The 14,288-nt window shown below is 53.9% G+C and overlaps 1 protein-coding gene across 2 annotated transcripts in view; it reads left to right on the top strand.

Annotated features, from left to right (window-relative positions):
- The first annotated feature begins 7,875 nt into the window (after positions 1-7,875).
- Positions 7,876-14,288, top strand: part of LIMD1 (LIM domain containing 1) — a 57,073-nt gene continuing 50,660 nt past the window's right edge. The window contains exons 1-2 of one of the 2 annotated variants that reach the window (XM_066244340.1): positions 7,876-8,092; positions 8,315-10,051. In XM_066244340.1, the coding sequence (XP_066100437.1) occupies positions 8,668-10,051 (1,384 nt within the window). In that variant the 5' untranslated portion in view covers positions 7,876-8,092; positions 8,315-8,667. Of the gene's footprint in view, positions 10,052-14,288 lie in introns of both variants that reach the window. The other variant, XM_066244339.1, reaches the window with a different exon arrangement.

Below are 14,288 nucleotides of genomic sequence, written 5' to 3'. Positions count from 1 at the left end.
TGCAAGATGACTTTCCCAGGTGGTCCTGAGTGGAGAGAGCTGTCCCTGCTTCTCGTCTTTGACAGGACTTGGTGTCACTGGGCTTTGCAATCAGTGCCGATGTGGTAGAACGTCATGTAGGTAGGTGATCAGCTTTCTCTCACTACATGCTGGTCCCAAAGTGGGGCGGGGCTTACCTCCGGGGTGAGTCAGCCCCTGAGGCTGTCCTTCTGGGGTCGTTAGAGGGCTGAGGGGTAGAAGGCAAAAACTGTACAGCTGCTTTGGAAGACAGTTTGGCAGTTTCTTACCAAACTAAACATACTTCAACCAGATAATCCAGCAATCTTGCTCCTTGATATTTATCCAAGGAATTGAATAACTTATGTCCCCATAAAAACCTGCAGATGGATGTTCATAGCAGCTTTATTGATAATTGCCAAATCTTGGAAGCAACCAAGATGTCCTCCAGCAGGTGAATAGATAAATAAACTTTGTGGTCCATCCAGACGATGGAATAGTATTCAGCACTAAAAAGAAATGAGTTATCAAAGGTGAAAAGACATGAAGGAATCTTGTCTTGCATAATACTAGGCGAAAGCAGCCAATCTGAAAAGGTTAAGCACTGTATTCTTTCAAATATGAGAGCCTATAAAAGGCTCTCATTATGGAAATAGTGAAAAGACCAGCGATGGCCAGGAGTTGGGGGAGAGAGGGGTGAATAGTGGAGCACAGAGGATTTTCAGGGGCAGTGGAACTACTCTGGGTGATACTATCGTGGTAGATACGGTCATTAGACATTTGTCAAAACCTATACAAAGTATAACACCAAAAGTGAACCCTTATGTAAACTGTAGACTTTGGGTGAGAATGATGTCACTGTAGGTTCAACAATAGTAACACTGTACCACTCACTACCACTTGCGTGGGGGGATATTGATAATGGATGAGGCTGTTTTGTGTGGGAGGGGGGTAGGAGGTATGGGGAGCCAGAGTTATAGGGTAAATTTCTGTGCTCTTTACTCAATACTGCTATGAAACTCAAAACTGTACTTTTGAGTATAAAAAAATATACTTTCCACTCAAAACTGATCTAAAATACAAAGTTATTAATTAAACAATTTTTAATTTGATTGATTTTAGAGAGGAAGGGTGAAAGAGAGACAAATAGGAGCATCAGTTTCTTGTTCCACTTATTTATGCATTCATTTGTTGATTCCCTTCATTCATTGTACGTGCCCTGACCAAGGATCAAACCCACAACCGTGGGTGGCGTATCGAGACAGCGCTCTAACCAACAGAGCTACCCAGCCAGGAGTTATTCATTTTTTTTTTTTGTATTTTTCCAAAGCTGGAAATGGGGAGAGACAGTCAGACAGACACCCGCATGCGCCCGACCGGGATCCACCCGGCATGCCCACCAGGGGGCGATGCTCTGCCCCTCCGGGGCGTCGCTCTGCCGCGACCAGAGCCACTCCAGCGCCTGAGGCAGAGGCCAAGGAGCTATCCCCAGCACCTGGGACATCTTTGCTCCAATGGAGCCTCGCTGCGGGAGGGAAAGAGAGAGACAGAGAGGAAGGAGAGGGGAAGGGGTGGAGAAGCAGATGGGCGCCTCTCCTGTGTGCCCTGGCTGGGAATTGAACCCAGGACTTCCACACGCCAGGTCGATGCTCTACCACTGAGCCAACCGGCCAGGGCCGAGTTATTCATTTTTTTAAAGGATGTGTGGCTGTTGTCTTCAGCCTGCACCCAGTGGAGGATAATACCTAGATGGGAAGTTCAGGGAGTCACAAACTTAGGTGCAGATAGGACCTGAGAAATCATTCAAGGCAGAGAGCAGACATCCTCTTAGAGGTCCAATCCCAACTCCTCTACTTACCAGCCATGTCCTTGGGCAGTTTGCTTAACCTCTGTTAGCCTCTGTTTCTCCAACAGTAGAATGGAATAATGGGATTTAACTCATTTATATATGAGATAATTTATGGCAAACTCTTAGCTGTAAATGTTAGCTATTGTCAGCATTGTTATTATCTGGTATACTATGCATTCACTCAATGCCAATTCATTGAGCAGTGTGCCCGGTGCCGGGGAGAACCAAGCAGACCTGGCCCTGCCCTCACAGAGCTTACAGCCTAGTCCGGCGTTCTCTGGGCACACAGTGGTGATGCAAACAGAAGACATGGTTCCCGTTCAGGCTTTGCAGACAAGCTTTCCTGATACTCTCCGTGGCAGCAGCTTCTGGGGGCCTCAGGAGCCAGGGGATCGCTCAGATGATTTCGTTACTAGCGGTGATGTGGCACAGAGCCAGCTGCCTAGGCCCCCTAGCCTGAGACCCACCGCCTCCTAGCTGAGGGACGTCGGGCAAGTTCCTTCCCTCCTCTGCCTCTGTGCCTCAGTTTCCTCATCTGAATAAAGGAGTGGATAACAGAACGTATCTCACGAATTGCTGGGAGGATTAAACAGTGTCACATTCGTCAAGTGGAGAGAGTGGTCCTGGGCACAGACGGGGGCTGTAACATTGTTGCTCTCATTCCTGTTATGACTCATCGGCGGCTTGCATTGGTCACCAGGGGGAAGCAAGGCAGACTTCCTTGGTGTCCGTGAAGAAATCCAGCCAAGTGGTGGTGGCAGCCTGGTGGAGTTCTCCAGACTATGCCCACCTCCGAGGTGTATCTCCTCCAGGGCGGCCCCGGCACCGTGAGGAACGGTTTCTAAGTCGTCCATTGCTACGGCATAGTAATAGCAAAGCCTGGACACAGGGGCCTGTGACGAGGGGACCGGTTACAAACGCATGACTCACCCGAAGAGAAATCTTAGCCAAAGCAGCTGCATTTGAAATGATATGGAAAGATTTCCAGGAGTTAAGTGCAAGAAGCAGGGGCAGCAGCTTTCCGTTCTGCGTTCACACACACACACACACACACACACGCGTGTGCAGAACTGCACGTATCTGTGTACTTTGGTAATGTGATGGTGGTTGTCTCTGGCCGCATCACTGCTTGCCTGGGCTCAGAGGGGGGAGAGACGCGTTCCTGTCACCCTGTGCTTGTTTGCATCTTTTGAATGTGAAGCCATATCCATGGGTTGCTTATTAAAGAGAGAGAGAGAGAGAGAGAGAGAGAGAGAGAGGCTAAGCAGAGACTGGAGCTGATTCAGAAATCAGCACTCCAGGCCCTGGCCGGTTGGCTCAGCGGTAGAGCGTCGGCCTGGCGTGTGGGGGAGACCCGGGTTCGATTCCCGGCCAGGGCACATAGGAGGAGTGCCCATTTGCTTCTCCACACCCCCCACTCCTCTCTGTCTCTCTCTTCCCCTCCCGCAGCCAAGGCTCCATTGGAGCAAAGATGGCCCGGGCGCTTGGGATGGCTCCTTGGCCTCTGCCCCAGGGGCTAGAGTGGCTCTGGTCGCGGCAGAGCGACGCCCCGGAGGGGCAGAGCATCGCCCCCTGGTGGGCAGAGCGTGGCCCCTGGTGGGCGTGCCGGGTGGATCCCGGTCGGGCTCATGCGGGAGTCTGTCTGACTGTCTCTCCCCGTTTCCAGCTTCAGAAAAATACAAAAAAAAGAAAAAGAAATCAGCACTCCAGTTCTTGCATCCCATTCAACATCTCAACATCTTTCACTCTTCTCCTAACAGATGGCCCTGAGAGGGGTTGGGCTGGAGCCAGTGGGCAGCCTCCCTCCCCTGTGGGTGTGTGGGGAGCCACGTGGGGCCCTGTGGCTAGGCACATGCCTCCAGCTGGGTCTTCCTGTGTGGCGGAAGGCCCCGGGTGCGGGCTGAGACTGGCGAAGAGGGGGCCCCAGCTGCCTGGCCCAGACTGCACTCTCAGTGCGAGGTCACGGTCCTAATAGCTGGGTCTGACCTGGCAGCTTTCCAGGGTAGACAATCATGACACAAAGCCTCGTTATAAGCACCAGGAAAGGCTCTTCATGGAAGCTACTTGTCACCATCCACAGGGCAGTTCCACAGGGAAACTTGGGGCAGAGCAGCCAAAGGTTCAGGAAGCAGATTTGGACGAACCAGGGTTTCCTGGGCAGCTCGGGGCATTAGTGGGTGGAGAGAGCCCACAGGAACCTGGGTTCTTAATTTTTCATCCATCTGATCAGCTAAAACATAAAGATTCTTTTCAGAGCTCTCCCTGAATTGGCCCTCCAGCTTTGGGACACACACAGCATTGTGTACAGGGACATTCCCTGTAGCCAGCAGAAGGGACAGAAAGGCCCTTTCAGTTAACTGCAAAATAAGCAGGGCTGTGTCCAAAGACAGGGCCCTTTGCCTCATGGGCCCCTGGTAATTCATAGGCTGTCTGAGCACCATTTACTGCCCATGGTCTATTGCATTAGGGTGTTTCAGATGCCTTTAGTCAACAATTCTTTATACACACCTCTATGAAAAACATATATGTATGAATGCAAGCAGATATTTTTCAAACATCCTTTATACATTCAAATATACATGCACACATATATTTATAGGTAGTCATACTGTTGACTAGCAACACAGATGCCATATGATGTAGATCAAATATTTAGTACAAGGTAACCAATAAGATCTACAGGGGGTTTGCAGTGACATAGTAGAGTAAGAATATAGCCTCCTTTCTTTGTTTCTCCAAATCTGAGTCATTCAGTGCAATTAATTCTTTCCACCTACAGATGGTAACACCTGTACTCCCTTTTCTGCTGTGATTCATTCATTCATTTACCAAGCATTTTGAGGGGCCCTGCGATGTGCCAGGCACCGTTTGTTCGAGGTTCCTGGTCAAGGATCCATGGCCTGAGGTTTGTATTCCAGTGAGGAGACAGATGTTCACTTTGGCGTCAGATTAGGGACAGGGGTGGAGAAAGGGAACTTTCTGGGGAAGTGACCTGTGGGTTAGAAGCCAGGGAATCACATGGATATCTGGGGTTCTAGGCTGGAGAAATGGCAACTCCCTTGCTCACACCAGTTACATTGCACTCACTTGGCAAAAGCCAGCCCTGATTAGACCCAACTTTCCACCCACCACGCACCCACATCTGCACAACTGAACCTTGGCTACAGAAAACCATGCCACCGTGCTGGCTGGCTTCATTGGAATTCGTGCCCAGAATCTCGGGGTGGAGATTAGGAGGGAGGGAGAGAGCCTTCATGCTTCCATCACACTGAGCTGCCCGGGCCTTTCACTCTCTTGCCCGCCCTGTAGGTGGCCAGTCCCCAAGAGCAACTCACCTGGCTTCTCTCTCAGCAAACTCTCCTTCCCGTTTCCCTGAGTGATCCTAAGAGCTACCTAACCACTCCAAGATTCCAACATCTATGTACTTACAGACTTCATTCTTTTCTTTTTGGCAGTCACCCTCGATTACCCCATCTCACCCCAGCCTTAGGCAACCACTAATCTACTTTCTGACTCTGGATTGGCCTGGTGTGGATATTTTATAAAAACGGATCATACAACATGTAGTCTTTTATGACAGGCTTCTTTCACCTAATGCTTTTTATTTTTATTACTTTTTTGTTGTTTTAATAATTTTTTATTTTTCAGTTACAGTTGCTATACACTATTCGTTTCAGGTGTACACCCCAGTGATCGGACATTATATAACCTACTAAGTGATCATCCTGATAAATTTCATACCCACCAGACACCACGCATAGTTATTAGGAAGAGCCATTCCGAAGTTCAAGGTCAGGCTCGTGGCACCCACCAGGAAGCTCCTGCAGCTAGAGCACAGGGTGGAAAGGCTCCCAAATACATCAGTTCCAGGGAGCCAGTGCATGTGTGCCCTGGTAGGGGGCCAATTTCATTCTAAGTCCAGGGTCAGCATGGAACCTGTGAATGAAAAAGCGGTTCTGCGAAAAGTAACCTCAAAGGGTGATCTGATTATAAATTCTCCACTAGGCAGGTCATGATGGGTAGTCATGCACCAGGCATATAACTGCTTTAGTAAAAGGTTTATCTTTTTTTTTTTTTTTTTTTTTTTATGGAGAAAGAGAGAAAGTCAGAGGGAGGGACAGATAGGGACAGACAGATAGGAAGAGAGAGAGATGAGAAGCATCAATCATCAGTTTTTCGTTGCAACACCTTAGTTGTTCATTGATTGCTTTCTCATATGTGCCTTGACCGTGGGGCTACAGCAGACTGAGTAACCCCTTGCTCAAGCCAGTGACCCTGGGTCCAAGCTGGTGAGCTTTGCTCAAACCAGATGAGCCTGCGCTCAAGCTGGCGACCTTGGGGTCTTGAACCTGGGTCCTCCACATCCCAGTCGGACGCTCTATCCACTGTGCCACTGCCTGGTCAGGCTTTTTCTTTTCTTTTTTCTTTTAAAAGGCTTATCTTTGCCTTAAGCAAGCCCTGTCCACCGTTCTGTGCATCTAGGTTAACACAACTTTGAAATGCTTCTTTCAGACTCTGCCGTCTAATATATGATCACCCTTTTCAGACCAGACCCCCTCCTTCTAAAGTGAGATCACCCTCTGGAGAGCACATACTCTTAACTATCCTGTAATTCCATCCTGCCTTGCTTCCTCCCACCTTCATGTAATTTTCCTTAGGTTTCCTCCTTAATTCCAAATGCATAAAGGAGGATGCAAATTGTCATTTTCATGGAAATATTTATCTCAGTCTGTGAAAATCCTGCTTCCAGGTGCATCCTCTGTTTGGCTCAAGTCAGTTTTTATAAAAATTCTCTACAGGTTTGGATCTTCTTAGTTGACAAGGGTTTAAGCAGGGATGGTCGAATACTTGCCTTAGAATGACTGGCTGTGGTGTGGGAAATGAAACCTCCACCTCGGAGCTGGTGCAGGGAGTCCGGGACCACGTAGGCCGTGCTCAGGGGTCAGGCCCTGCACCCCCCAAGTCGTGCGGATCTACTTGGGGGCCCAGAATGCCCATATGAATAAAGAGCTACCAGGGCACTTTTTTTTTTTTTTTTTTTACAGGGACTGAGAGTCAAAGAGAGGGATAGATACAGACAGACAGACAGGAACTGAGAGTGATGAGAAGCATCAATCATCAGTTTTTCGTGGCAACAACTTAGTTGTTCATTGATTGCTTTCTCATATGTGCCATGACCACGGGCCTTCAACAGACCGAGTAACCCCTTGCTGGAGTCAGCGACCTTGGGTCCAAGCTGGTGAGCTTTTTGCTTAAGCCAGATGAGTACGCGCTCAAGCTGGTGACCTCGGGGTCTCGAACCTGGGTCCTCCGCATCCCAGTCCGACGCTCTATCCACTGCGCCACTGCCTGGTCAGGCAGGGCACATGTTTTTATTGTTGCTCTGAGAACCTCAAATCTGTGAACTCTGGGAGAAGAACATGACTTTTTTTCCCCCTTTCAGAGGACTTGGGCTTCCATCCACGCTTTGCTGGTTACCAAGGCCTCTTGGACACGTGTACCTACATGCCTTAGTCTCCTCACCTGTTCCAGAGGAAGTCGGGCCAGTCCGCAGGTGACACCCCTGCCTCCACTTGTGCACTGCGGGCTAGCCGGGCGGCGGGCGCGGCCCCAGAAGAGGCAGGTTCCAGTGGCACAAGCGGGGCTGGCTTCCGCCCGGGAAACTGAGGCACGGTGGGTAGAGGAGAGTGCGCCTCCGAGACTCCCGCGAACTGTAAGCGGCACGTCTGGGCCCGCCCAGGCCGCCCTCCAGTGGTCTCCACTCCGAGGCCCGGGCCGGCGCTGGCAGGGACTGGGCGCAGCTGGAGGCCGGGAGCCGGTCCGGGACTCGCAGGGGCGGCGGGGCCAGCGGGGGAACCCCCGCGCCATCCCGGCGCTGGAGCGCGGACCGCGTGCGGGACACCCCTCCAGAAGCCCCCGCCCGGCGGGGCCGCGCCGCCGGGCAAACCCGCCCCGGCGCCCGCCCCCCGCGCGCCGGCCCCGCCCCGCGGCCGCTACCCCGCCTCCGCCTCCTCGCAAGCCCGGGACGTGCCGGGCTGGCGACCGAGCGGCGGGACGGCCCCCGGCGCACTCACTTCCGCGTCCCGCCGCCCTCCGGGCCGCGCGCGCTCAGCCACCGCCGCTCTCGGACAATAGGCCGCCCGCTCCGGCCGCCGCCAACTTCCTGCCGCGGCCGGGCCGGCCCGTGCGCCGGGGACCGCGCTGCCTCTCGGCGCGGGCCAGGATCGCAGCTGCGCGTTCGCGACGGTAAGCAGCGGGGACCGAGCGCGGGACGTGCCTGCGCCTCCGGCCGCCGCGCCTGCGAGCCAGCGGGCCGTCCGGTGGCCCCGACCCTCTCCGGCGAGCCGGCTGTACCCCGGCCCGGTCCGGCGGTAGCGGCTGCTGCCCTGTGGGTGTCCGAGTTTGGTTGGTTAAGGAGGATGTGATTTTTTTTCCCCTCTATTTTTCCTTTTATGATTTGAAAAAAAGAAAAGAACGCACGCTCTGTAAGCTGGGACAGGGAAGCGCCACCATCTGCCCCCACGTGGACACTTCTGAGGCGAAGAGGAGTTAGAAGAGTACTTGGTCCGAGGAGTTAGAAGAGTACTTGGTCCGAGGAGTTAGAAGAGTACTTGGTCCGTCTGGCCTTGAGGCCTCTACTTGCTTTGGACTCTGAGGCCTGGGGTCATGACTCTCACTCTGGGCAGGTGGAAGGTTTTACCTGTTCTGGGCTGGACTTGAGCCTGCTGTTCTTGGCCAGCATCATCCCCACCACCTCCTCCAAATACAGACACATACACACTGCCTGGCACCTGGCCTAGGCCACCACACTGGTCTGCAACATGGATAAGTACGATGACCTGGGCCTGGAGGCCAGTAAATTCATCGAGGACCTGAACATGTACGAGGCTTCCAAGGATGGACTCTTCCGAGTAGACAAGGGTGCAGGCAACAACCCCGAGTTTGAGGAAACACGCCGGGTGTTCGCCACCAAGATGGCCAAAATCCACCTTCAGCAGCAGCAGCAACAGCTTCTGCAAGAGGAGACCCTGCCCAGGGCTAGCCGAGGTCCTGTCAACGGTGGGGGCCGCCCAGGCCCACAGGCCCACCGGGAAGCTGGTGTTGGCAGCAAGCTGACCACGGACGGTGCTGCCAAGCCCCCTCTGGCTGCCTCAACAGGAGCTCCTGGGACAACCACCGCCATCACAGTTGGGCAGCCCTTGTACCCACCCCAGGAACAGAGGACCAGGCCGTACGTCCGTGGCACGAGGGCTGGTAGCCAGGACTGTGGTTCCAGAGAGAGCCCGGCGAGCTCTGAGCTGTCTGCTTTCCACGGGCTGAGCCCCTGCGAGGATCCCTCCTGCCTCACGCACGGAGACTATTATGACAACCTCTCCTTGGCGAGCCCAAAGTGGGGTGAAGAAGCAGGAGTGTCTTCCAGCAGGCTGGGTGGAGGGAGTGGGTGGCCTGGCGCCCCGGGAAGTGATCCGTCATTGCCCAAACCCTCCAGGGATCCTCACCTGTACCAGCCGCAGCTTGCCCCAGGCTCTGGCAGGTCGTTTGAGAGCGGCCAGGATGGTGGGGTTAATGGCCGCAGCAGTGAGAGGCCAGTGGGTCTTTGGACCACTGCCTCCTCCCAGTGGGTGAGCCCTGGCCTTCCCTCCCCAGGCCCCGAGAATGGGGCCCTCCTGGCGCCTGCTCAGCCCAGGACCCCCCTCGCTGCACCGCTGGCCCGGAGCTGCCCCAGTCAAGGAGCTCTTCCAAGAACAAACTCCGGAGCGGGGAGTGAGGTTTCAGGCACGATGCCTAAACCAAATGTGCACCCTCAGCCCTGGTTCCAGGATGGGCCCAAGTCTCACCTTTCTAGCTCTGGGCCGTCATCTTTGCCAGCCAGCATGGACAGTTTGCATCTGGGTGGAGCGCCTGGGCTGGGTCCCAAGCCTGGCTGCCCAGACGCTGGCATCGGTCCCAAGCTCAGCCCCACCAGCCGTGTCCATCCAGTGATGTCCACCCCACTCGAGCTGTCCTGTAAAGAAGGTCCCCCTGGCTGGTCTTCTGAGGGGTCTGTGCTCCCGGAGAGCCCCAGCCCCCACCGAGTGAGGCTGCCCTGCCAGACCCTCATCCCGGGCCCTGAGCTTGGGCCCTCGGCTGCAGAATTGAAACTAGAAGCCCTCACCCAGCGTTTGGAGCGTGAGATGGATGCTCATCCAAAGGCTGATTACTTTGGTGAGTGAGAGGCTGGTGGAATTGCCCACAGTGGGTGATGGTGTTGCCACCAGGGACGCTGTAGCTCTCCTTGAGTGGCCTGTACTTTTTCCTTTTTTTTTTTTTGGCTTCCTCTTTCAGCTGCTTCTTCTGATTCAGAAACTTGAAAGCATCCCTGGGCAGAAAGTGGATCTTGCAGCTGGGATTTACCCACGTGTGAAGGGTGAAAGAGGGTGGGATTGTTCATGACTGCTTTTGATAAAGGGAAATGCTGTGATGTTGCTTCTCAAGGGTTTCAGGTGTATCTTAGAGCCTCTCACAGCGACTGGCTCATTCGGGACTTGAATGGGAGCAGCTTTCTCAGGTTCCGGGACCCCTGAGCATCAGTGGTTGGTTAGGCCAGGTGAGTCTGGCTATTTGAGGACCACAGTGGTCAGGCAGGGTCTGTCTCTGAATGGCTGTGTGTGTGTGTCTGTCTGTCTGTCTGTGAGTAAGTACTGTGTGGGGTTGAGGCAGGTGTCACACTAACGAGAAAGAATTGCTTCAAGATCAGTGGTTTTCTATCTCTAGACTAGCCCCATCCCTTCCCCTGGGAACTGGTTAGAAACACAAATTATAGGGCCGCACCCCAGACCTACTGCATCAGAAATTGGGGTGAGACCCGGCAAGCAGCATTTTCCCAAGCCAGCTGAGTTGACATTTGGGGAAATTTGAGACCCATGGACAAGGTCCCACTGCGGATCCCACTCCCCCACCTGCCTCCTGGGCTCCAGCCAGCAGCCAGACTGCTGACAGTGGGATGGAGGATGCTCCTTTCTGGTTTTTGCTCAGACTTTCAGATTTTGTTTTATTCTCTTGTTGGAAACCACAGGCTCTTGGAGACTGCTGGCTTCAGCCCTTTTTCTCCGCCTGGGGTTTGGAGGTGGCAGTAATGGGCGTCCGTCTGGGGGACCTCACTGAAAGGCAGCCTGTTTTTAGAAGAGTCTGAGAGTTGTTTTTGTTTTTTTCATTTTTGAACTCTGGATTGCGGGGGTCACCGTTTCTCCCTGTGAGGCCTGGGAAGCCAGGTCCCCCGGGTTACTGCCCCGAGGAACAGAGGAGGACAGAGGCGGGGGAGGCCCTGGGGGGCGAGGCTGCCTGGCTGTTTTCAATCAGCCCTCTTCTCTGTGAAAGGACGGTTCTGTCCCACGGTGCTTGGCGGGTCTGAGGCTCCAGTGGTGGCACTGAATTCTTGCTCCTCCTGAGGGCCTCATGGTGACCACTGCACTGGGCAGTGAGAGGCTGGAGTGAGGTTTGTTGCTTTATGTTTTTAGCACGTAGCATCGTTTTACTGAGAACCGTCTCCTCTTCTCTGCAGATCCCCCCCCCCCCTTTGGGAATAGTGCTTAGCTGGAAATACTGTGGGTTTTTATTTTGTTTTATTTTATTTATTGATTTGAGAGAGAGAGGAAGGAGAGAGACAGAAACATTGGTCTGTCCCTCTATGTGCCCTGACCGGGAATCAAACCAGCAACTTCTGTGCTTCGGAACAACGCTCTAACCAACCAAGCTATCCAGCCAGGGTGGGCTTTTTAATTTACACTTTTGTTTTTAACTTTTTATTTCAAGTTCATTAAACAACAAAACAACAGTTTTCTCTTTTCAGGGAGGTACGTGTACACTGCCTATCAGAGCGGAGATGTTAGCTAACACCTTCATTCATTCTGCGCATACTTGTTGAGCGTCTGCCCTGCAGTACAGAGTGACCAGGACACATGGAAACTCGGCCTGCCCGAGCAGACAGTGCAGTAGAGGAGACACACAGAATAGATGAGCCAGTCTCAGGGAGAGAAGGAGGCTGAGGAGGGCATGGAACCACAAGGGTAGGGAGGGTTCCAGGTTTAGGTCAGGTAGTCAGGGAAGGTTCCACCCAGAAGGTGGCATTAGAGCAGAAGCTTGAAGGAGGTGAGGGAGTGGACCAGCATCTGCCCAGGGAAAGGGGGTACTCAGCAGGGCAGGCAGTAGGAACAGAGGCCCTGGGGGCCTGGACTGGGCCAGGTGCGGGCTAGACACGGGGCATGGACTATTTAATTCACTCGTCACAACACCCCTGGGATGCAGGCTGTCGCTGGGGTGCACTGCACTGAGGAGGAAAGCGAAGCTCGGGGTCACACTGCCGAGGCGAGCTCTCAGGTGGCGCTGGGCGGGGCTGGCCGTGGAGCCCCCCAGCTTGGTTGCCATGGCAATGCCTCTCCCCGGTATGGCAGAGCTGCCCTCCAAGCTCAGTTGTGAAAACCGCGTGCGTTCCTATCGATGGCTTTTTAGAAAACGTGGTGAACTTCCACAGAACAAAATTAACCATTTTAAAGTGAACAGTTCGGTGGCACTTAGCATATTCATAATGTGGTGCGCACACCGCTTCTGTCTAGTTCCGGAATGTTTTCATCACCCCCAGAGGAAGCCCTGCATCCAAAACATTTGCTTCCCATGGTCTCCCAGCCCCTGGGAGCCACCAGTCCGCCTTCATCTAGACTTACCTGTTCAGGACACTCCACACAGAGGGAATCACATAGACTGCACGTGTATTTATTTTCACTGCATTAGGCACCGTAGAAAATCCAAAAGATTTAAGAACACGTACAGTGAACAATTAGTCTCTTTCCAACCCCTGTGTCTAGTCGGGTGTCCTGAGTATGATGAATACATGTCTGCCGGTGACAGTGGTGGCGTGCTGTCACCTGCTCTTTGCCTCTGCCCCTGAACAGTGTGTCTTGCCAGTTGTTCCATATCAGCATGTGTTGAGTTGGCTCAGTGTCGCCACTGTGGAGATGTGCCCCAGGTCACGTACGCAGCCTTCATTGAGGACCTTTAAAAGGGGCCGTGTGCAAGGTGCAAGCAGAGCTGAGGGATAGACTCCCAGGGGTGGGATTGCGGGGCTGGGGGTGGTGTTCCCCTCGTGTGCTGCCTAGTGGCTTTTCTTCGATCTTGTGCCAGGGGCCCCACTGCCCACCGTGGAGGGGAGGGCCTGCCTCGTGCCTGCTGTGGCAGCGAGCTTCCATTTGCTCCGATGTGACCAGCCGTCCGTCCTCTGAGATCCGGCAGTCAGTTCTTGGCCCAGCGCCTGCCCTGGGGCCTGAGTGTGCCCACTGTCTTCCCGGCCTCCCCGCCGTCTGCAGTATGAGGAGGTTGGACAGGCCGAGGGGCCCACCACACCGTTGCCTTTCCTCCCCTAGATCTGGTGTTATTGGAAAGATTTTGTCTTCCCAACACACTGCATTCGTTAAAGAACGATGAAGTTGTACTTCCAACTAGAATATCTACAGATAGGGGGCTTTTGCCAGAGAATCAGGGTCAGGCAGCTGTCGCCAGCAGTCAGTGTAATCCTAGCCAGAGGCAGAGCCGAGTAGGAGTTTGGGTTGGTGACAAAGGCCCGTTCCTGGGGTGGACGAAGAAGGTGTCCCTGTGGGTATTTGACACTGTGGGAAAAGCTCGTGAATCCCTGCTGCCACCTTTGAGAACACTGAGGTGTGAGGGCACCTCAGTTTCCAGTTACTGACCGGCTAGTGACCGAGGCTCTCCTGGTGCTGTCCGTGGCCGTCTCTGTGGGTGTGGTGCAGTGTGGTCCTAGCGAGGTGGTGCGCCCCTCCCCCCTTCTCCAGGATTCCTCTGCGGCGGCTTCGTGCCTGTCTGTCCACAAGGAAAGTGTTAAGGACAGACCTGATGCTGCTAGGAGACTCTGGCTGGCTTTCTGGCCTTCCGAGGCCTCGCTCTTGGAAGACGCCTCCCGGTGCTGTGTGGCGTGGCTTCTGTTTAAACACCACTGTTTGCGCCACGGAGGAAGTGAGGAGGACATTGTGCCTTTTGTTTAATCTTTCCCGCCTCTTCCTCCGTGGTGCTCATCTGTCTTCCTCACACAGGCCTCTCCTCCCTGTCCCAGGAGAAAAGACACAAATAAACCACCTGTCCCAGGCTGGGTTCCCTAGGACGCTGACTCTGAGACAGTTTAGGGTGCAGGGGGTTTCCTCGGGGGTGCTCCTGGGACCCCTTCCTGCAGAGGAAGGGGAAGGAAGGGGGGTGGGCAGAGGAGAGCTTCAGCCACCATGCGGGCCTGCAAGCCTGGGCTGACTTGTGTACCCCCAGAAAGCAGGCATGTCAGTAAACCCAAACCTAGTGCTGAAGTAGGAGGGGGCAGAAGGTCATCAGCCCTCCAGCCCTGTCTGAGCAGCCGCGTGAGCAAGTGCGGTCTCCTGGGAATTCATCCAGATTCCTTCTGGGGACA

This window comes from Saccopteryx bilineata, chromosome 10, assembly GCF_036850765.1.
Source record: "Saccopteryx bilineata isolate mSacBil1 chromosome 10, mSacBil1_pri_phased_curated, whole genome shotgun sequence".
Lineage (NCBI taxonomy): Eukaryota > Metazoa > Chordata > Mammalia > Chiroptera > Emballonuridae > Saccopteryx > Saccopteryx bilineata.
Note: the sequence above shows the minus strand (reverse complement) of the source record. Positions and strands in the feature narration are given on the sequence as shown.